The 25,212-nt window shown below is 41.3% G+C and overlaps 1 protein-coding gene across 1 annotated transcript in view; it reads right to left on the bottom strand.

Annotated features, from left to right (window-relative positions):
* Positions 1-549: 549 nt before the first annotated feature.
* Positions 550-25,212, bottom strand: part of mfsd8l2 (major facilitator superfamily domain containing 8-like 2) — a 75,436-nt gene continuing 50,773 nt past the window's right edge. Inside the window, exons 9-11 of the mRNA XM_061928814.1 lie at positions 17,108-17,230; positions 16,890-17,020; positions 550-630 (exon numbers count right to left, since the gene is read on the bottom strand). Of these exons, the coding sequence (XP_061784798.1) occupies positions 550-630; positions 16,890-17,020; positions 17,108-17,230 (335 nt within the window). The remainder of the gene's footprint in view (positions 631-16,889; positions 17,021-17,107; positions 17,231-25,212) is intronic.

The raw sequence follows: 25,212 nt of genomic DNA, 5'->3' as shown, positions 1-25,212 counted from the left end.
CCATCAGATGAATTCATCATGCATTTTATTTGAAGTATTTGGTTTTGATCGAGCCATAAAAATGCAACTTTAAATGATTTATTTGTGTGCGCTGCACGACTCTTTATGAACATGCTCTCCCTGTCATGAAGCCGACAGGACGCTGTCATCCCCACTCTTACACTCATTGTGTCACCACTTTCATTTCATGTGTTTGGAGAAAGATTGCAGAAAAAGGAATGAGAAGTTGGGTCACATGGAAAAACCGCGTCTCTTATCTTTCCATCAACACCTGGGCCTATAAATAGTTTAGTTGGAGAAGAATGTCTTTCATCTTCAAAATGCTGCCCCCTGTGCATGTTCGACATGGGAGTAACAGCGCCCCCTGGTGTACGGTAGCATTACTAGTCAGGGAGTGAACCGCATGCAAGAGACAAAGCTCGGGAAAAGCAGAGTGTTTGAACTCCTCCTGGCAGTGACAGTGTGTTTTATTTTCTGCGGTCCCTCTACATTGATCCATTTTGAGATGAAGGGCATTGCTTCTGTTTTTAGCCTCACTTGCCTGCAGCTCTACCCTCCGCTGTCAGAGCTGTGGGCACACTGCACCGCTCTGGGCTGAGTCAGGCGGCCATATGACAACGCCGTCATTACCTGAAACAAACACAGCACACCATATCTCTTTAGCGAGTATCAAAGACGTGCTGAGTTTAGCTTTTTATAGCCCAGAGTATCCTAAAACTAGTTTTCTCTTTTGGAATGTATAAAAAAAAAAAAGGCTGATGCAGTCACTTGTCTATGGGTGTTGTCATTCATCCAGGTCTTTGTCATCTCAATCCATCGCAACTGGACTGTTTGGTTTGTCTCATCCGAGTAGGCTTCATCAGTTCATGCTTATAGACCAGGGGTGCTCATTACGTCGATCGCGAGCCACCGGTCGATCTCGGAGGGTGTGTCAGTCGATCACCAGCCAGGCATTAAAAAAATAGTCCTAAAAATGAGCGATCATAAATCTTCACTATGACGTCACTTTCGTCACTTGATTGACATTCACGGCACCCGAGGGTCTTCTGAGATGACGCTGGCTGCTGCCAGATCATTAAAATGACCCGACTGGAAGGCGAGAAACACTTTATTTCAACAGACTCCGGCGCCGTACCTGTCGTCAAAACTCCAAAGACCGACTGCACAGTTGCACTACCAAAATAAGAGTCTCAGAAAGCTGGCGTGCACAAGCTAGCAAGCTACGGAGTTTGCCGACAATGTATTTCTTGTAAAGTGTATACAAAGGATTATGGAAGCTAGACAAATAAGATGCCAAAAACCAACCACTTTCATGTGGTATTGGACAGAAAGGAGCACTTTTTTTCTCCTCCATTCGAAAATGCGGACCTTATCAGCACCACTGTCTGATTCCTATCAATGCAAGTCATCAGAATCAGGTAATACACCAACTTATATTCTTGTCTTCATGAAAGAAAGGAATCTATATGTGTTAAACATGCTTGTATTATCTTTAAACACTTTTAACTTATTAATATTAACTATATGTGTTAAACATGCTTGCCCCTAAAGCTGACCAACATGCCGGATTGTAGTCAGCTGGAGGCGTGTCTTAATGAAATTAAACAATGGATGTCCGCTAACTTCTTGCAACTCAACGCCAAGAAAACGGAAATGCTGATTATCGGTCCTGCTAAACACCGACATTTATTTAATAATACCACCTTAACATTTGACAACCAAACAATTACACAAGGCGAATCAGTAAAGAATCTGGGTATTATCTTCCACCCAACTCTCTCGTTTGAATCACACATTAAGAGTGTTACTAAAACGGCCTTCTTTCATCTCCGTAATATCGCTAAAATTCGTTCTATTTTATCCACTAGTGACGCTGAGATCATTATTCATGCGTTCGTTACGTCTCGTCTCGACTACTGTAACGTATTATTGTCGGGTCTCCCTATGTCTAGCATTAAAAAATTACAGTTGGTACAAAATGCGGCTGCTAGACTTTTGACAAGAACAAGAAAGTTTGATCATATTACGCCTATACTGGCTCACCTGCACTGGCTTCCTGTGCACTTAAGAAGTGACTTTAAGGTTTTACTACTTACGTATAAAATACTACACGGTCTAGCTCCGTCCTATCTTGTCGATTGTATTGTACCATATGTCCCGGCAAGAAATCTGCGTTCAAAGAACTCCGGCTTATTAGTGATTCCCAGAGCCCAAAAAAAGTCTGCGGGCTATAGAGCGTTTTCTATTCGGGCTCCAGTACTATGGAATGCCCTCCCGGTAACAATTAGAGATGCTACCTCAGTAGAAGCATTTAAGTCCCATCTTAAAACTCATTTGTATACTCTAGCCTTTAAATAGCCCCCCTGTTGGACCAGTTGATCTGCCGTTTCTTTTCTTTTCTCCTCTGCTCCCCTTTTCCTTGAGGGGGCGGGGGGCACAGGTCCGGTGGCCATGGATGAAGTGCTGGCTGTCCAGAGTCGGGACCCGGGGTGGACCGCTCGCCTGTGCATCGGCTGGGAACATCTCTACGCTGCTGACCCGTCTCCGCTCGGGATGGTGTCCTGCTGGCCCCACTATGGACTGGACTCTTACTATTATGTTGGATCCACTATGGACTGGACTCTCACAATATTATGTCAGACCCACTCGACATCCATTGCTTTCGGTCTCCCCTAGAGGGGGGGGGTTACCCACATATGCGGTCCTCTCCAAGGTTTCTCATAGTCATTCACATCGACGTCCCACTGGGGTGAGTTTTTCCTTGCCCGTATGTGGGCTTTGTACCGAGGATGTCGTTGTGGCTTGTGCAGCCCTTTGAGACACTTGTGATTTAGGGCTATATAAATAAAGATTGATTGATTGATTGATATTATCTTTAAACACCTTTAACTTATTAACAATATTAACTATATGTGCTAAACATGCTTGTATTATCTTTAAACACCTTTAACTTATTAACAATATTAACTATATGTGTTAAACATGCTTGTATTATCATTAAACACCTTTAACTTATTAACAATATTAACTATATGTGTTAAACATGCTTGTATTATCATTAAACACCTTTAACTTGTTAACAATATTAACTATATGTGTTAAACATGCTTGTATTATCTTTAAACACCTTTAACTTGTTAACAATATTAACTATATGTGTTAAACATGCTTGTATTATCTTTAAACACCTTTAACTTATTAACAATATTAACTATATGTGTTAAACATGCTTGTATTATCTTTAAACACCTTTAACTTATTAACAATATTAACTATATGTGTTAAACATGCTTGCATTATCTTTAAACACCTTTAACTTGTTAACAATATTAACTATATGTGTTAAACATGCTTGTATTATCTTTAAACACCTTTAACTTATTAACAATATTAACTATATGTGTTAAACATGCTTGCATTATCTTTAAACACCTTTAACTTGTTAACAATATTAACTATGTGTTAAACATGCTTGTATTATCATTAAACACCTTTAACTTATTAACAATATTAACTATATGTGTTAAACATGCTTGCATTATCTTTAAACACCTTTAACTTGTTAACAATATTAACTATATGTGTTAATCATGCTTGTATTATCTTAAAACACCTTTAACTTGTTAACAATATTAACTATATGTGTTAATCATGCTTGTATTATCTTTAAACACCTTTAAGTTGTTAACAATATTAACTATATGTGTTAAACATGCTTGTATTATCTTTAAACACTTTTAACTTATTAACAATATTAACTATATGTGTTAAACATGCTTGTATTATCTTTAAACACCTTTAACTTATTAACAATATTAACTATATGTGTTAAACATGCTTGTATTATCTTTAAACACCTTTAACTTATTAACAATATTAACTATGTGTTAAACATGCTTGTATTATCTTTAAACACCTTTAACTTGTTAACAATATTAACTATATGTGTTAAACATGCTCGTATTATCATTAAACACCTTTAACTTGTTAACAATATTAACTATATGTGTTAAACATGCTTGTATTATCTTTAAACACCTTTAAGTTGTTAACAATATTAACTATGTGTTAAACATGCTTGTATTATCTTTAAACACCTTTAACTTGTTAACAATATTAACTATGTGTTAAACATGCTTGTATTATCATTAAACACCTTTAACTTGTTAACAATATTAACTATATGTGTTAAACATGCTTGTATTATCTTTAAACACCTTTAAGTTGTTAACAATATTAACTATATGTATTAAACATTCTTGTATTATCTTTAAACACCTTTAAGTTGTTAACAATATTAACTATATGTGTTAAACATGCTTGCATTATCTTTAAACACCTTTAAGTTGTTAACAATATTAACTATATGTATTAAACATTCTTGTATTATCATTAAACACCTTTAATTTTTTAACAATATTAACTATATGTGTTAAACATGCTTTCATTATCTTTAAACACCTTTTACTTGTTAACAATATTAACTATATGTATTAAACATACTTGTATTATCATTAAACACCTTTAATTTTTTAACAATATTAACTATATGTGTTAAACATGCTTGCATTATCATTAAACACCTTTAACTTGTTAACAAAAACATATATTTCATAAATAAGTAAATATAAATTATATATATGAATGAGGTAGATCCCCACGACTTGATCAATTGAAAAGTAGCTCGCCTGCAGAAAAAGTGTGAGCACCCCTGTTATAGACTTAGATTGGTCAGATCTAGTCTAGCGGCTGGTGCCAAAACCCCACATATTTATACTGTATTTTCCGGACCATAGGGCGCATCGGATTATAAGGCGCACTGCCTTATAACCGCACATGAATGGTCTATTTTCGATCTTTTTTCCATACAAACCCCGTTTCCATATGAGTTGGGAAATTGTGTTGGATGTAAATATAAACGGAATACAATGATTTGCAAATCCATTTCAACCCATATTCAGTTGAATATGCTACAAAGACAACATATTTGATGTTCAAACTGATAAACATTTTTTTTTTTTTGCAAATAATCATTAACTTTTGAATTTGATGCCAGCAACACGTGACAAAGAAGTTGGGAAAGGTGACAATAAATACTGATAAAGTTGAGGAATGCTCATCAAACACTTATTTGGAACATCCCACAGGTGAACAGGCAAATTGGGAACAGGTGGGTGCCATGATTGGGTATAAAAGTAGATTCCATGAAATGCTCAGTCATTCACAAACAAGGATGGGGCGAGGGTCACCACTTTGTCAACAAATGCGTGAGCAAATTGTTGAACAGTTTAAGAAAAACCTTTCTCAACCAGCTATTGCAAGGAACTTAGGGATTTCACCATCTACGGTCCGTAATATCATCGAAGGGTTCAGAGAATCTGGAGAAATCACTGCACGTAAGCAGCTAAGCCCATGACCTTCGATCCCTCAGGCTGTACTGCATCAACAAGCGACATCAGTGTGTAAAGGATATCACCACATGGGCTCAGGAACACTTCAGAAACCCACTGTCAGTAATTACAGTTGGTCGCTACATCTGTAAGTGCAAGTTAAAACTCTCCTATGCAAGGCGAAAAACACCCAGAAACACCGTCGGCTTCGCTGGGCCTGAGCTCATCTAAGATGGACTGATACAAAGTGGAAAAGTGTTCTCTGGTCTGACGAGTCCACATTTTAAATTGTTTTTGGAAACTGTGGACGTTGTGTCCTCCGGACCAAAGAGGAAAAGAACCATCCGGATTGTTATAGGCGCAAAGTTGAAAAGCCAGCATCTGTGATGGTATGGGGGTGTATTAGTGCCCAAGACATGGGTAACTTACACATCTGTGAAGGCACCATTGATGCTGAAAGGTACATACAGGTTTTGGAGCAACATATGTTGCCATCCAAGCAACGTTACCAGGGACGCCCCTGCTTATTTCAGCAAGACACTGCCAAGCCACGTGTTACATCAACGTGGCTTCATAGTAAAAGAGTGCGGGTACTAGACTGGCCTGCCTGTAGTCCAGACCTGTCTCCCATTGAAAATGTGTGGCACATTATGAAGCCTAAAATACCACAATGGAGACCCCCGGACTGTTGAACAACTTAAGCTGTACATCAAGCAAGAATGGGAAAGAATTCCACCTGAGAAGCTTCAAAAATGTGTCTCCTCAGTTCCCAAACGTTTACTGAGTGTTGTTAAAAGGAAAGGCCATGTAACACAGTGGTGAACTTGCCCTTTCTCAACTACTTTGGCACGTGTTGCAGCCATGAAATTCTAAGTTAATTATTATTTGCAAAAAAAAAAAATAAAGTTTATGAGTTTGAACATTAAATATCTTGTCTTTGTAGTGCATTCAATTGAATATGGGTTGAAAATGATTTGCAAATCATTGTATTCCGTTTATATTTACATCTAACACAATTTCCCAACTCATATGGAAACGGGGTTTGTATATAAGGCACCAGTGTTGGGACTTTGTAACGCCGTTAGTTTCGGCGGTAACTAGTAGTCTAACGCGTTATTTTTTATATACAGTAACTCAGTTACCGTTACTACATGATGCGTTACTGCGTTATTTTACGTTATTTTTTATGTAGTATCGGCTAGAAACAGAAGATCTGAGTGTGTTTTATTGGAGAGTTGCAGTGTCGTCCTTCTGAATGGAAGAGAAGAGGCGCGTTTTGGGTGTGTCTTGGGTGTGGGTGTGGGTGTGGGGAAGGGGGAGGAGGGCGTGTCTGTGTTTACCAACAAGACATCACGGCTGAGCCGCAGTCGAGTTTCTTAACATGGAGATATTCTCACTACTTTTCTTTTGTCGAGCACAAAGAAAATAACATTTTTGTTATGATCCGCTGCCCGGATCATAGTTTGTTTATGTTTTCGAGGCACGTGTGTTTTCTGTTAGTTTTGGACTCCTTGAGTGCCTGTTTGTGCACCTGATCTTGTTGCCATGGCTGCTCATTGTTTCCACCTGCCGCGGGTGTTTCCGGACGCGCACCTGTTAGTCATCACTGACATTATTTAAGCCTGCCTTGCCAGTGAGTCGGCCTGGCTTCCGAGTTTGTTTTACGCAACAGATGACGACGTTTGTTTCCTGCTCTTTAGCTGCTAGCTTTCACGCTAGGCTATTTTGGCTTGCTCGCTCCCACGCTAGCCCCTTTAGTTTTGTACCTTAAGTGCTATGAGCACGTTTTTCTTCGTTCCCGTCTGATTTATGTTTTAATAAATCATTTCCTACCTGCAAGCTGTGTCCGAAGCCCGTCTGCATTTCTGGGAGAACAACACCCGCATCATCACGCGCCCCCGGTCGTCACAATTGTAGTTAAATGTAAGTTGTGTCTTGAATCAAAGATCCTATCTACTGCCCAAAACAGCAATTCAAATCTGCTGAAACAGCTACAAAAGCAACATGCTTCGACGAAGCTAGTAAAGAGAGACACAGACTCCGATGCCACTTCAGCTCCACTTAAGGATTTTAACGGAGGGACTGCTAGCCAGGACAACATTGATAGAGCCATTGCAGCGTACGTGCGAGAAGACATGCAGGCTATTTCTACAGTGGAGTCACCCGCTTTCAGGCAGCTAATTAGCATGATAGCGGGCATCAAACGGCACAAAAACATTTTCCAAGTAACGAGACACAGTGGACAGTGAGTACATAAACATGGAAAGCAAGCTAAAGAAGACACTCCAAACTCTGCCTCTGCTCATCATTCATCACTGAAGGTACACACACTCTCGTCAATTCTCTTATATACTCTTTCATTCTAGACTTCTAGAGTGTTTGATTATCACATCACTCTAAATGTATGGACTATAAAGTTCACAAACATAAAGAGGGATCCTAGTGGGCCAGGCCAATCTTTCCTTTTGTGTAAACCAAAATTTGTCCCGAAAACCTCCCGGGACAAATTTTCTCCCGAAAATCTCCCGAAATTCACGCCCGCTTTTCCACAATATAAACAGCGTGCCTGCCCAATCACGTTATAACTGTAGAATGATCGAGGGCGAGTTCTTGGTTTCTTATGTGGGTTTATTGTTAGGCAGTTTCATTAACGTCCTCCCAGCGTGGCAACAACACACAACAACAGCAGTCACGTTTTTGTCTACCGTAAAGCAGTTCGTCTGTCGTAAACAGCAATGTTGTGACACTCTTAAACAGGACAATACTGCCATCTACTGTACATGCATATGTGACAATAACATCTAGGGCTTTTAGAGAGTGCAGTGCACAACTGCGCACACAACAAGGAGACGAAGCAGAAGAAGGAGGAAGATACAGCCATGGCGACGACGACGACGACGAGTAAGATGAAGAAATACGCTTGTAAGATCCAAGCCGCAGCTGCGATTGGACCTAGATAGCGTCCGGGAAGAAGTAGTGGACTACCAAGTGCTTGGCAGTGAAGGTCTTCCTCGGGAAGCAAAGATTGACCGGTTTTGGGCCATAAGATGGAAGATTCCAGACTCTAGTGCATTTGATGAAAGCACTTTTGTGCGTGCCACACAGCAGTGCATCATCAGAGAGGGTGTTCAGCATGGTTAGACAAATAGTGACAGAGAATAGAACAAGGATGGACAATTCAACCCTTAACTCAACAATGAGTAGATGAGTGTTATGTGTGTGTATATGTGTAAATAAATGAACACTGAAATTCAAGTATTTCTTTTATTTATATATATATATATATATATATATATATATATATATATATATATATATATATATATATATATATATATATATATATATATATAATAAAATAATAAAAAATATATAGCTAGATTTCACTGAAAGTCAAGAATTTCTTAATATATATATATATATATATATATATATATATATATATATATATATATATATATATATATATATATATATATCAGAATCAGAATCAGCTTTATTGTCATTACGCAAGGTAACGAGATTGAGGCCATTCCATACAGTGCGATGTGTGCATGCTAGAAAAACAATGTGCAAATATATAAAAATATAAAAAATGTAGAAGTGCAATGAATATGGTGTGAAATGAATATATACATGTTAAAAAAACAAAACAAAAACAGGGTGGTTGGTGGAATGGGTTATTGCACCGAAGAGAAGGCAGTTATGAGGGACAATGGGGCAGTCCGTTCAGGATGGTTATGGCCCTGGGGAAGAAGCTGTTCTTTAGCCTGTTTGTTTTGGTTTTAATGCACCTGCAGCGCTTCCCAGAGGGCAGCAGGTGAAACAGGTCAGAGCCAGGGTGGGTGCTGTCCTTGATGATGACACTGGCTCTGTTGAGGCAGCGGGAGGTGTAGATGTCCGTCAGAGAGGGGAGAGGGCGGCCGATGATCTTCTGAGCCGTCTTGACCACTCTTTGCAGCCTCTCCCTGTCTGCTGCAGTGCAGCTGCCGTACCATACCGTAATACAGTAGGTCAGCAGGCTCTCGATGGACGAGCGGTAGAATATATATATATATATATATATATATATATATATATATATATATATATATATATATATATATATATATATATATATGAAATACTTGACTTGGTGACAGGGGCGCCGCTAGGGATTTTGGGCCCCATGAAAAGAATCTTTACAGGGCCCCCAACACAGTGTCATTATTTTTTCTGTATTATAATTTCATCATTATTAGGGGCCTCTCTGGGCCCCCCTCCATCATGGGCCCCTAGAATCCACCTCATTTACCCCCCCTTTTCGGCGCCCCTGCCTGGTGAATTCTAGCTGTAAATATACTCCTCCCCTCTTAACCACGCCCCCAACCCCACCACCCCCACCTCCCGAAATTGGAGGTCTCAAGGTTGGCAAGTATGGTAGAGTGTTCTGGGCTTCAGTACAGTGTTGATCTCATAAAGACATGATTTTATTTCAGAATTCCTTGAGAGAAAAGAAAGGCTTGGTTAGGCTTTGTGTATGTCATGTTATGTTGCAGCTATTTAAAATAGTTTTGTCAATTTGTTCTGGCCTGAAATAAATTGGCCCTTTGAAACATATCTTTGTCTTTGTGTGTTGTATGTAGAGCACATTGCTTAGCAGAGTTCAGTGATGCAAATGCATGTCAAGTTGATCAACACATTGTATTGTTCTCCAGTGCAATAACAGTACTAAAATGAAGGCTAAAAAAAACAACTAAATAGTTACTTTTCACAGTAACGCATTACTTTTTGGTGTAAGTAACTGAGTTACTTTTGAAATAAAGTAACTAGTAACTGTAACTAGTTACTGGTTTTCAGTAACTAACCCAACACTGTAAGGCACACCGGATTATAGGGCCATTAAAGGAGTCATATTTTCCACTTCCTTGTGGTCTACATAACATGTGATGGTGGTTCTTTGGTCAAAATGTTGCATAGATGATGTTTTACAGATCATCTTCAAGCCGCTTTCTGACAGTCGCTTCAGGATGCACCGTTTTGTCGGGCAGTCACCTTCGGGGGCGTGCAAGGACGGGGGTTGAAGAAGTGTCAAAAGATGGAGCAAACTGTTCTAATGACATTCAGATCCAAAACCAGTGAAGTTGGCACGTGGTGTAAATGGTAAATAAAAACAGAAAACAATGATTTGCAAATCCTTTTCAACTTATATTCAATTGAATAGACTGCAAAGACAAGATATTTAATGTTCACACTGAGAAACTTTTTTTTTTTTTTTTTTTTGCAAATAATCATTAACTTAGAATTTAATGGCAGCAACACATTGCAAAAAAGTTTTTTTTACCACTGTGTTACATGGCCTTTCCTTTTAACAAACAAGTAAAAGTTTGGGAACTGAGGAGACACATTTTTGAAGCTTCTCAGGTGGAATTCTTTCCCATTCTTGCTTGATGTACAGCTTAAGTTGTTCAACAGTCTTTAGGCTTCATAATGCGCCACACATTTTCAATGGGGGACATGTCTGGACTACAGGCAGGCCAGTCCAGTACTACTACTCTTTTACTATGAAGCCACGCTGTTGTAACACGTGGCTTGTCAGTGTCTTGCTAAAATAAGCAGGGGCGTCCATGATAACGTTGCTTGGATGGCAACATATGTTGCTCCAAAACCTGTATGTACCTTTCAGCATTAATGGCACCTTCACAGATGTGTAAGTTACCCATGCTTGGGTAATAATACACCCCCATACCATCACAGATGCTGGCTTTTGCACTTTGCGCTTATAAAAATCCGGATGGTTCTTTTACCTCGACAGTTTCCAAAAACAACTTGAAATGTGGACTCGTCAGACCACAGAACACTTTTCCACTTTGTATCAGTCCATCTTAGATAGGCTCAGGCCCAGCGAAGCCGGCGGCGTTTCTGGGTGTTGTTGATAAATGGCTTTCACTTTGCATAGTAGAGTTTTAACTTGCTCTTACAGATGTAGCGACGAACTGTAGTTACTGACAGTGGTTTTCTAAAGTGTTCCTGAGCCCATGTGGTGATATCCTTTACACACTGATGTCGTTTTTTTGATGCAGGACCGCCTGAGGGATCCAAGGTCCGTAATATCATCGCTTACATGCAGTGATTTCTCCAGATTCTCTCAGACCGTAGATGGTGAAATCCCTAAATTCCTTGCATTAGTTTGTTGAGAAATGTTGTTTTTAAACTGTTCGACAATTTGCTCATGCATTTGTTCACAAAGTGGTGACCCTCGCCCCATCCTTGTTTGTGCACGACTGAGCATTTCATGGAGGCTGCTTATTATACCCAATCATGGCACCCACCTGTTCCCAATGAGCCTGCTCACCTGTGGGAGATGTTCCAAATAAGTGTTTGATGAGCATTCCTCAACTTTCTCAGTCTTTTTTGCCACTTGTGCCAGCTTTTTTGAAACATGTTGCAGGCATCAAATTTCAAATGAGCTAATATTTGCAAAAAATAAAGTTTTCCAGGTTGAATGTTAAATGTCTTGTCTTTGCAGTCTATTCAATTGAATATACGTTGAAAAGGATTTGCAAATCATTGTATTCTGTTTTTAATTACCATTTACACAACGTGACAACTTCACTGGTTTTGGATTTTGTAGTTTGTTGTAATCGAGGTGATTATTATTAGCTTAGGGGAGCGTCTCCATACTCTGTATGGAGACAAACAGTTAGCTGCCTAAAAATGGTCGTTCGTAATCGGCATTAATAGGCTTTGTTAGAGTGTCCGCCCTGAGATCGGTAGGTTGTGAGTTCAAAACCCCGGCCGAGTCATACCAAAGACTATAAAAATGGGACCCATTACCTCCCTGCTTGGCACTCAGCATCAAGGGTTGGAATTGGGGGTTAAAATCACCAAAAATGATTCCCGGGCGCGGCCACTGCTGCTGCTCACTGCTCCCCTCACCTCCCAGGGGGTGATCAAGGGTGATGGGTCAAACGCAGAGAATAATTTTGCCACACCTAGTGTGTGTGTGACAATCATTGGTACTTTAACTTTTTTTTAAATCAGCACTGGCGATCACGCACTTTTTCAGCAGAATCCGAGTTTTGTGGTTTGGATTTGGTGGAAACTGGTCCTAATGGCTTTTTTGATGCAAAAACTGGACCGCTAAAACGGACAAAAAGCTGGTAGAGCTCCAAACCTTTTTTTTTTTTAAAGATGTGTAGCAAAGTCTGATTTTTGTTTATTTCTTTGTTTTACAAAGGCTGTAGGGACACATATGACTGTCATAGCTAGAGATGTCCGATAATATCGGACTGCCGATATTATCGATGCTTTAAAATGTAATATCGGAAATTATCGGTATCGGTTTCAAAAAGTAAAATGTGTGACTTTTTAAAACGCCGCTGTGTACACGGACGTAGGGAGAATTACAGAGCGCCAATAAACCTTAAAGGCACTGCCAATCACATAATATCTACGGTTTTTCACACACACAAGTGAATGCAACGCATACTTGGTCAACAGCCATACAGGTCACACTGAAGGTGGCCGTATAAACAACTTGAACACTGTTACAAATATGCGCCACACTGTGGACCCCAAGAATGACAAACACATTTCGGGAGAACATCCGCACCGTAACACAACATAAACACAACAGAACAAATACCCAGAACCCCTTGCAGCACTAACTCTTCCGGGACGCTACAATATACAACCCCCCGCTACCCAAAACCCCGCCCACCTCAACCTCCTCGTGCTGTCTCAGGGAGAGCATGTCACTGCTGTTTTGAGGCATGTTAAAAAAAAATAATGCACTTTGTGACTTCAATAATAAATATGGCAGTGCCATGTTGGCATTTTTTCCTCATAACTTGAGTTGATTTATTTTGGAAAACCTTGTTACATTGTTTAATGCATCCAGCGGGGCATCACAACAAAATTAGGCATACCGTATTTTCCGCACTATAAGACGCACCTAAAAACCACAAATTTTCTCAAAAGCTGACAGTGCGCCTTATAACCCGGTGCGCTTTATATATGGATTAATATTAAGATTCATTTTCATAAAGTTTCGGTCTCGCAACTACGGTAAACAGCCGCCATCTTTTTTCCCCGTAGAAGAGGAAGTGCTTCTTCTTCTACGCAAGCAACCGCCAAGGTAAGCACCCGCCCCCATAGAACAGGAAGCGCTTCTTCTTCTACTGTAAGCAACCACCCGCCCGCGTAGAAGGAGAAAAAGCGCGCGGATATTACCGTACGTTTCATTTCCTTTGTGTGTTTACATCTGTAAAGACCACAAAATGGCTCCTACTAAGCGACAGGGATCCGGTTCATGAAAAGACGCAATCTCTCCATCCGCACACGGACTACTATTTCACAGCAACTGCCTAAAGACTTTCAAGAAAAGCTGGCTACTTTCCGTGCATATTGTAAAAACAAGATAGCTGAAAAAAAGATCCGGCCAGAGAACATTATCAACATGGACGAGGTTCCACTGACTTTTGATATTCCTGTGAACCGCACTGTGGATACAACGGGAGCACGTACGGTGAATATTCGCACCACAGGGAATGAGAAGTCATCCTTCACTGTGGTTCTAGCTTGCCATGCTAATGGCCAGAAACTTCCACCCATGGTGATATTCAAAAGGAAGACCTTGCCAAAAGAGACCTTTCCAGCCGGCGTCATCATAAAAGCTAACTCGAAGGGATGGATGGATGAAGAAAAGATGAGCGAGTGGTTAAGGTAAGTTTACGCGAAGAGGCCGGGTGGCTTTTTTCACGCAGCTCCGTCCATGTTGATATACGACTCCATGCGCGCCCACATCACGCTGGTTTTTAATATATTATTAAAGTTTGACTGACCTATCTGACTGTTTTTTTGACATTCCTTTAGCGCAGTTAGATGCGGCTTATAACACGGGGCGGCTTATAGGTGGACAAAGTTTTGAAATATGCCGTTCATTGAAGGCGCGACTTATAACCCAGGGCGCCTTATGGTGCGGAAAATACGGTAATAATGTGTTAATTCCACGACTGTATATATCGGTATCGGTTGATATCGAGATCTGTAATTAAGAGTTGGACAATATCGGAATATCGGCAAAAAAGCCATTATCGGACATCTTTAGTCATAACATTATTAAAACCTTGATTATACAGATTGGGAGCCCTTTAAAAAGGGGCACAGCCTCTGTTAAAGGCCTACTGAAATGCGATTTTCTTATTTAAACGGGGATAGCAGGTCCGTTCTATGTGTCATACTTGATCATTTCGCGATATTGCCATATTTTTGCTGAAAGGATTTAGTAGAGAACATCGACGATAAAGTTCGCAACTTTTGGTCGCTGATAAAAAAAGCCTTGCCTGTACCGGAAGTAGCAGACGAGTAGCGTGACGTCACAGGTTGTGGAGCTCATCACATCCGCACATTGTTTACAATCATGGCCACCAGCAGCGAGAGCGATTCGGACCGAGAAAGCGACGATTTCCCCATTAATTTGAGCGAGGATGAAAGATTTGTGGATGAGGAAAGTGAGAGTGAAGGACTAGAGGGCAGTGGGAGCGATTCAGATAGGGAAGATGCTGTGAGAGGCGGGTGGGACCTGATATTCAGCTGGGAATGACTAAAACAGTAAATAAACACAAGACATATATATACCGTATTTTCCGCACCATAAGCCGCCCTGGGTTATAAGCCGCGCCCTCAATGAACGGCATATTTCAAAACTTTGTCCACCTATAAGCCGCCCCGTGTTATAAGCCGCATCTAACTGCGCTAAAGGGAATGTCAAAAAAACAGTCAGATAGGTCAGTCAAACTTTAATAATATATTAAAAACCAGCGTGATGTGGGCGCGCATGGAGTCGTATATCAACATGGACGGAGCTGCGTGAAAAAAGCCACCCGGCCTCTTCGCGTAAACTTACCTTAACCACTCGCTCATCTTTTCTTCATCCATCCATCCCTTCGAGTTAGCTTTTATGATGACGCCGGCTGGAAAGGTCTCTTTTGGCAAGGTCTTCCTTTTGAATATCACCATGGGTGGAAGTTTCTGGCCATTAGCATGGCAAGCTAGAACCACAGTGAAGGATGACTTCTCATTCCCTGTGGTGCGAATATTCACCGTACGTGCTCCCGTTGTATCCACAGTGCGGTTCACAGGAATATCAAAAGTCAGTGGAACCTCGTCCATGTTGATAATGTTCTCTGGCCGGATCTTTTTTTCAGCTATCTTGTTTTTACAATATGCACGGAAAGTAGCCAGCTTTTCTTGAAAGTCTTTAGGCAGTTGCTGTGAAATAGTAGTCCGTGTGCGGATGGAGAGATTGCGTCTTTTCATGAACCGGAAACCTGTTGCTTAGTAGGAGCCATTTTGTGGTCTTTACAGATGTAAACACACAAAGGAAATGAAACGTAATATCCGCGCGCTTCTTCTTCTTCTACGGGGGCGGGTGGTTGCTTACAGTAGAAGAAGAAGCGCTTCCTCTTCTATGGGGGCGGGTGCTTACCTTGGCGGTTGCTTGCGTAGAAGAAGAAGCGCTTCCTGTTCTACGGGGAAAAAAGATGGCGGCTGTTTACCGTAGTTGCGAGACCTAAACTTTATGAAAATGAATCTTAATATTAATCCATATATAAAGCGCACCGGGTTATAAGCCGCACTGTCAGCTTTTGAGTAAATTTGTGGTTTTTAGGTGCGGCTAATAGTGCGGAAAATACGGTACTCTATTAGCCACAACACAACCAGGCTTATATTTAATATGCCACAAATTAATCCCGCATAACAAACACCTCCCGCCTCCCGCCCATATAACCCGCCAATACAACTCAAACACCTGCACAACACACTCAATCCCACAGCCCAAAGTACCGTTCACCTCCCCAAAGTTCATACAGCACATATATTTCCCCAAAGTCCCCAAAGTTACGTACGTGACATGCACATAGCGGCACGCACGTACGGGCAAGCGATCAAATGTTCGGAAGCCGCAGCTGCATGCGCACTCACGGTACCGCGTCTGCGCATCCAACTCAAAGTCCTCCTGGTAAGAGTCTCTGTTGTCCCAGTTCTCCACAGGCTTGACTGTCATCTTTCGGGAACGTAAACAATGAAACACCGGCCGTGTTTGTGTTGCTGCAGCCGCCCGCAATACACCGCTTCCCACCTACAAGCTTTCTTCTTTGCCGTCTCCATTGTTCATTGAACAAATTGCAAAAGATTCACCAACACAGATGTCCAGAATACTGTGGAATTTTGCCACGAAAACAGACGACTTAATAGCTGGCCACCATGCTGTCCCAAAATGTCCTCCACAATCCGTGACGACACGCGCAGGCGTCATCATACCGGGACGTTTTCAGCAGGATATTTCGCGCAAAATTTTAAATTGCACTTAGGCTATGTTAAGATTTCATCATTGATGTATAAACTATCAGACTGCGTGGTCGGTAGTAGTGGCTTTCTGTAGGCCTTTAAGGTAATATAATGTGTCAAAATGTCCTTTAATTAAAGAAAATAGATAACAAAGGCGACACTTACTGAGACCATCAAGAGGAGAGCCAGCATCATGCCTATCATTATGTAGAGATGATTGGTCAATCCTCCAGCCCACAAGGGGCCCATGATGGTGGCGAGGCCCCCCACCGATCGTCTAATGCCTTGACTGAATCCTTTTGGTGACACAAAGGCAAAAATGTCTCGTACTTACATTCAAACATGGCGACAAAAGTTGTTGCCCACGAGGGGCCCGTGGTCACCTTGTGTTTTCTCTGCCGTGACTTTGGAGAACAGAGACACCTGGGACACGGCAACAAAAGGGAGCCCCAGCAGCTGCAGGAACACCCCGATGACGAAGGCCGACAGCTTCCACTCGTAGCCACCTGGCAGCAAGGGAACGACAACGGCAAAGCAATATTTTGTCACTCTGACTCAAATAAGTGAACAAAGCACATCATGTCTGTTTGTGCATCACTCTGCTATTAATATCTTTTTTTTTATTATATTGAAATATTGTACAGCTTGGCCTTCCCCGCGCTATGCCACATTCATAATGCATTAATATGAACACCAAGCCTTAGGGAGAGCAGGTCTTATGGACTGTTGTTTTTTGTTACCATTTTTATATGAGATGTTATTGAAAACACTATATGGAGGGTCAAATGGGACAAAGTTAAACAAATAAATAAATAATTAATCAACTACGTAAATGTTTTATTATACGTTAGGTGAGGAAAAAACACAGAGGCTATATCATCCCTACAAGCCTGCTCGTCATGGGGGGATTTTATTATCCATCCATCCATCCATCTTCTTCCGCTTATCCGAGGTCGGGTCGCGGGGGCAGCAGCCTAAGCAGGGAAGCCCAGACTTCCCTCTCCCCAGCCACTTCGTCCAGCTCCTCCCGGGGGATCCCGAGGCGTTCCCAGGCCAGCCGGGAGAGATAGTCTTCCCAGCGTGTCCTGGGTCTTCCCCGTGGCCTCCTACCGGTCGGACGTGCCCGAAACACCTTCCTAGGGAGGCGTTCGGGTGGCATCCTGACCAGATGCCCGAACCACCTCATCTGGCTCCTCTCGATGTGGAGGAGCAGCGGCTTTACTTTGAGCTCCCCCCGGATGACAGAGCTTCTCACCCTATCTCTAAGGGAGAGCCTCGCCACTCGGCGGAGGAAACTCATTTCGGCCGCTTGTACCCGTGATCTTGTCCTTTCGGTCATGACCCAAAGCTCATGACCATAGGTGAGGATGGGAACGTAGATCGACCGGTAAATCGAGAGCTTTGCCTTCCGGCTCAGCTCCTTCTTCACCACAACGGATCGATACAGCGTCCGCATTACTGAAGACGCCGCACCGATCCGCCTGTCGATCTCATGATCCACTCTTCCCCCACTCGTGAACAAGACTCCGAGGTACTTGAACTCCTCCACTTGGGGCAAGATCTCCTCCCCAACCCGGAGATGGCACTCCACCCTTTTCCGGGAGAGAACCATGGACTCGGACTTGGAGGTGCTGATTCCCATCCCAGTCGCTTCACACTCGGCTGCGAACCGATCCAGTGAGAGCTGAAGATCTTGGCCGGAGGAAGCCATCAGGACCACATCATCTGCAAAAAGCAGAGACCTAATCCTGCAGCCACCAAACCAGATCCCCTCAACGCCCTGACTGCGCCTAGAAATTCTGTCCATAAAGGTTATGAACAGAATCGGTGACAAAGGGCAGCCTTGGCGGAGTCCAACCCTCACTGGAAACGGGTCCGACTTACTGCCGGCAATGCGGACCAAGCTCTGACACTGATCATACAGGGAGCGAACCGCCACAATCAGACAGTCCCATACTCTCTGAGCACTCCCCACAGGACTTCCCGGGGTACACGGTCGAATGCCTTCTCCAAGTCCACAAAGCACATGTAGACTGGTTGGGCAAACTCCCATGCACCCTCAAGGACCCTGCCGAGAGTATAGAGCTGGTCCACAGTTCCACGACCAGGACGAAAACCACACTGTTCCTCCTGAATCCGAGGTTCGACTATCCGGCGTAGCCTCCTCTCCAGTACACCTGAATAGACCTTACCGGGAAGGCTGAGGAGTGTGATCCCACGATAGTTGGAACACACCCTCCGGTTCCCCTTCTTAAAGAGAGGAACCACCACCCCTGGATTGGATTTTATTAACAACAGATATTAATACAATCCCCCTGACGAAAAGGCAAACAGGCTTGTAGGGATGACATAGCCTCTGTGTTTTTTCCTGAGCACTGTATAACGGATGTTGTATTATTTATAATGTGGATTACTATAAATACATACAAGTGTTATCAAATATGTCATTCATTTATCCATCCATCTATATTCTTCCAATAATCCCAGGTCAGATCGCGGGGGCAGCAGCCTAAGAAAAGAAGCCCAGACTTCCCTCTCCCCAACCACTTTGTCCGGCTCCTCCCGGGGGATCCCGAGGCGTTCCCAGGCTACCTGGGAGAGATAGTCTTCCCAATGCCAAATGCCCTAATCACCTCATCCGGCTCCTCTCGATGTGGAGGAGCAGCGGCTTTACTCTGAGCTCCTCCCGAATAACTCTCACCCTATCTCTAAGGGACAGCCTAGCCACGCGACTGAGGTCGCTTGTACCCGTGATCTTGTCCTTTCGGTCATAACCCAAAGCTCATGGCCATTGGTGAGGATAGGAACGTACAAAGCCCGTTTCCATATGAGTTGGGAAATTGTGTTAGATGTGAATATAAACGGAATACAATGATTAGCAAATCCTTTTCAACCCATATTCAATTGAATGCACTACAAAGACAAGATATTTGATGTTCAAACTCATTAACTTTATTTTTTTTTGCAAATAATAATTAACTTAGAATTTCATGGCTGCAACACGTGCCAAAGTAGTTGGGAAAGGGCATGTTCACCACTGTGTTACATGGCCTTTCCTTTTAACAACACTCAGTAAACGTTTGGGAACTGAGGAGACACATTTTTGAAGCGTCTCAGGTGGAATTCTTTCCCATTCTTGCTTGATGTACAGCTTAAGTTGTTCAACAGTCCGGGGGTCTCCGTTGTGGTGTTTTAGGCTTCATAATGCGCCACACATTTTCAATGGGAGACAAGTCTGGACTACAGGCAGGCCAGTCTGGTACCCGCACTCTTTTACTATGAAGCCATGTTGATGTAACACGTAGCTTGGCATTGTCTTGCTGAAATAAGCAGGGGCGTCCATGGTAACGTTGCTTGGCTGGCAACATATGTAGCTCCAAAACCTGTATGTATTTTTCAGCATTAATGGCGCCTTCACAGATGTGTAAGTTACCCATGTCTTGGGCACTAATACACCCCCATACTATCACACATGCTGGCTTTTCAACTTTGCGCCTATAACAATCCGGATGGTTCTTTTCCTCTTTGGTCCGGAAGACACGACGTCCACAGTTTCCAAAATAATTTGAAATGTCGACTCGTCAGACCACAGAACACTTTTCCACTTTGTATCAGTCCATCTTAGATGAGCTCAGGCCCGGCGAATCCGACGGCGTTTCTGGGTGTTGTTGATAAACGGTTTTCGCCTTGCATAGGAGAGTTTTAACTTGCACTTACAGATGTAGCGACCAACTGTAGTTACTGACAGTGGGTTTCTGAAGTGTTCCTGAGCCCATGTGGTGATATCCTTTACACACTGATGTCGCTTGTTGATGCAGTACAGCCTGAGGGATCGAAGGTCACGGGCTAAGCTGCTTACGTGCAGTGATTTCTCCAGATTCTCTGAACCCTTTGATGACATTATGGACCGTAGATGGTGAAATCCCTAAATTCCTTGCAATAGCTGGTTGAGAAAGGTTTTTCTTAAACTGTTCAACAATTTGCTCACGCATTTGTTGACAAAGTGGTGACCCTCGCCCCATCCTTGTTTGTGAATGACTGAGCATTTCATGGAATCTACTTTTATACCCAATCATGGCACCCACCTGTTCCCAATTTGCCTGCTCACCTGTGGGATGTTCCAAATAAGTGTTTGATGAGCATTCCTCAACTTTATCAGTATTTATTGCCACCTTTCCCAACTTCTTTGTTACATGTTGCTGGCATCAAATTCTAAAGTTAATGATTATTTGCAAAAAAAAAAAAAAGGTTTTCAGTTTGAACATCAAATATGTTGTCTTTGTAGCATATTCAACTGCATATGGGTGGAAAATGATTTGCAAATCATTGTATTCCGTTTATATTTACATCTAACACAATTTCCCAACTCATATGGAAACGGGGTTTGTACTTCCGGTTGAAAGGACTGAATAGAAGGACACTGCACTCAAAATATTGTGCCATTGCACAAACAATAACACACCGTATGGGGAGATGTAGCCAGCGCTGCCTGCAGTAGCAAAAGTCACCGCCGCTGTCCATGGTGCTGAGGGCGAGCACCAGAGGTGGGACCAAGTCATTGTTTTGCAAGTCACAAGTAAGTCTCAAGTCTTTGCCCTCAAGTCCGAGTCAAGTCCCGAGTCAAGACAGGCAAGCCCCGAGTCAAGTCCAAAGTCAAGACTGGAAAGTCTCAAGTCAAGTCCTAAGTCCTGCATTTTGAGTTTCGAGTCCTTTCAAGTCCTTTTAACCACAGACTAATATATTAACACAGATTGTGTATGCTTTTCAAACGCTGTATTTATTTATTAAAACAAGTGCATTTTAAATTGCAGGAAAGAAAATTGTGCTGACATTGCACTTTATAATAGCACTATTAACCAGTCATTTTAAACATTAACTCATTCCTTTACAGAACAAACACTGAAAAATAAAGTGCAAATGTACTTATTTGTACAAAAGTGTTAACATTGAAAAAACATGACATATACGTGAACATAACAAAAAAGTTGTACTTTTTATATGTCAGGGCCCTATGCTGCATTGCATTTGCAAAAGACCAAATTAGCCAAGAGTCTGTCAGTCATTTGTGCACGATGGGGGCGTAGTATGATGCCACCATGGCTGAAAACTCGCTCCACTGGAGCACTGGAGGCAGGCACTGCCAAGACTCTCATGGCCACTCGGAACAGTGAAGGAAGAGTCTTCATGTTCAATGCCCAGAACAAAAGGGGGGAGAGAGTTGTTTTGGGTTGGTGCACTACTTGTAAGTGTATCTTGTGTTTTTTATGTTGATTTAATTAAAAAAAAAAAAAAAAAAAGAAAATTCTTGTGCGGCCCGATACCAATCGATCCACGGACCAGTACCGGGCCGCGGCCCGGTGGTTGGGGACCACTGAGGTAAACAACCAACAGTATGTCAGAAAGCTAGCTAAAACGGTACACATATTCATAATATAGTATACATTTTAACTGACCTTTATTTTACTATTTTTGTCTTTTTTTAGGTGGCTAAAATACGCGGTGCTGCTGACCGCCGTCTAACGTTACGTGTGATATATTGACTAACGTAACCCTGCTTAAAAAAAATCACTGAACAAAAAGTATGAATAAGGTAGTGAACTGCAACAGCTTCCCGTGTTTGCAATAACGTTATAACGTTAGCAGTGAGTTTACAGCCTCACTGATTTAACTACACAGCAAATAAAAGTCACGTTACTTAGCCAATAAACGTTATCTTTCATTCAAAACTTACCCTTCTTTGTGCAACTTCAAATGCCGGACGAAGTTGGAAGTTGTTGCCTCTCCATCAGTTATTTTTGAACCGCATGTGTTGCATACTGCAAACCGTTTTGTGTTGACCACCTCGTAATTTTTATACCCAAACAAAATTATTTTAGGTATCATTTTTTGTTCACTGGCGTGTGGTTTGGACATGTCTTCTTCGTTGGTTGTCCTGCAATTTGATTGGATGAATGCTGTGTGATGAAAACAAAGTAGATCTAATTTGATTGGCTGTTGTACTGAGAGCACACCAGCTGACACACGCAACGCTGATAGACAAGTACACAATGAAAAATACGGAGCGCTCCCGAATAACTTTTTCATCTTTGGGTTTTGGGGAAAGTAGCAAGTCATGTCAAGTCATGTCAATTCAAAAGGCTCAAGTCCAAGTGAAGTCACAAGTCATTGATGTTAAAGTCTAAGTCGAGTTGCAAGTCTTTTTACATTTTGTCAAGTCGAGTCTAAAGTCATCAAATTCATGACTCGAGACTCGAGTCCAAGTCATGTGACTCGAGTCCACACCTCTGGCGAGCACCATCGGGCATGTGCTGACGGCGAGACACAGCTGACAAATGATTAGATTTCACAGGTGGTGCATGTTAATCTAATCATCTGTTGTCTTTAACAGGTGCAGGAGAAAGAGGAAGTTTGGAGAGAGACTGGAAAGTCCTGGAAGAAAGCGTATCATTCGATGGTTGTGTTGAAAAACATTAAGTCTATTGTCAACTCTGTACGCTTGGATACTTTGTCGTGCATATCCGTGGAAGCGCAAGACAGCGACTTCTACACGCACCTTATCAGTTTGTTTGCTTGGTTTTTTGGGAAAAAAAATCTACTCATGCTCAAACTGGTGCTTGTCACTAATACCAAAGAGAATCCAAATGGTCAACGTAGTTATTCAACATGTTTTTTAGCTGGTACAAAATGATCTCCTGTTCATTTCTGCTTCCACAAATGCTCTGGCAGCCCCACAGAGAGCCCTATCCCTGAAATCGAACCCTCTGCCAAGCGAGCAGCCACTCCATTTTTTTGTTTTTTTGTTCTGTGCATACATCTTTGTGTGAATCTGTGCCCACTCGAAAATGCTGGATGTTCTTTTCTCAAGTCCAATCCTGTAATCTCATTTTCAAAAAACGCAATTTCATCAATCAGACATGCTTTCTCGATGGACCGAGGACCCAAAATCACGTTAGCTCGTATCTCAGCGTTAAAGATTGCTTTCTTTGTTTTTGCCGTTTCAGCCTTAACAAAATAGCTTGCAAATGCACGATATGCTTTAACAAATAGCATTCTGGTCTAATGAGATTACTCTAATCCCTTTATATGTACTCGGGCAATTTCCCGCTCCGGCACCTGTCGTTTGTCATCACAGTGATAAACGTGACAAGCTGAACATGAAGACGCGGGATCCGGGTTTGTTTTCGTGGTCTCCAGCTGGCCGTACAAATGCTTGAGTGATATCATTTACACGGCAACACGGTGGCGTCCAAACCACAGGCCAAGAGCGGCCCGCCGGCGTCTTCGGTTTGGCCAGCGGGTTTAAGAAGGAATCTGGCCCAACAGCTTCATTTTACATTTTTTGACACCGAATTTGCCACAACGTGAGTAAAGCAGGTCGACGATCATTAATTGAACTTTGAAGTCAACGCACCACACCATTTACCCTTATGACCCAATCCAAACAACCTTTCCCACTCAAAAAGTCAACACAAATGGTCACACACTGAACGTTGAGGATGTTATAACAAATGTCAAATCATTATAATTCAAAATTACACCCATTTAAAGCCACTACAATGCATGATGGGAAAAATGCCAAACAGTCTCCGCACTTATTTCTGTTTGGTGCATTTTAGCTGCTTGATATTTCTGATTGATTACCAAACTTTAAGGAGGTCGTCACAGATGTCAAGGTAGGAGTCAAACTTTTCGCATACTCTTAATATCCAACTAATATATATATATATATATATATATATATATATATATACATACACACACATACAGTTTGTATAGTCTATATATGTGTATTTCTGTATGTATAGATACAGTACATACATACATTATACATACAAATACATATATGTATGATTAATTTGGTGGTTTTGTTAATGAGCATGACGAAACTAAACTAGTTTTAGGTTTGTGGTATTGGTTTTCTTCTTATTTGTTTTCCTATGTTGGTCCCATATGTACAGTGTATGTGTGTGTATATATATATATATATATATATATATATATATATATATATATATATATATATATATATATATATATATATATATATATATATATATATATATATATATATATATATACATATATATATATATATATATATATATATATATATAGATATATGTATATAAATCTACATATATATATATGTATATATATATGTGTAATGGGTATATTTATATGAGTATATATGTATATCTATGAGTATATTTTATATACAGTATATACATAATGTGTGTGTAGATTTATATACATATATCTATCTATATATATATATATATATATATATATATATATATATATATATATATATATATATATATATATATATATATATATATATATATATATATATATACATATATACACACACACACACTGTACATATGGGACCAACATAGGAAAACAAATGAGAAGAAAACCAATACCACAAACCTAAAACTAGTTTAGTTTAGGGAGAGCCTAGCCACGCGACTGAGGTCGCTTGTAC

This window comes from Nerophis lumbriciformis, linkage group LG33, assembly GCF_033978685.3.
Source record: "Nerophis lumbriciformis linkage group LG33, RoL_Nlum_v2.1, whole genome shotgun sequence".
Classification (NCBI taxonomy): domain Eukaryota; kingdom Metazoa; phylum Chordata; class Actinopteri; order Syngnathiformes; family Syngnathidae; genus Nerophis; species Nerophis lumbriciformis.
The sequence above is the reverse complement of the archived record's forward strand: the minus strand, read 5'-3'. Positions and strand labels throughout refer to the sequence as shown.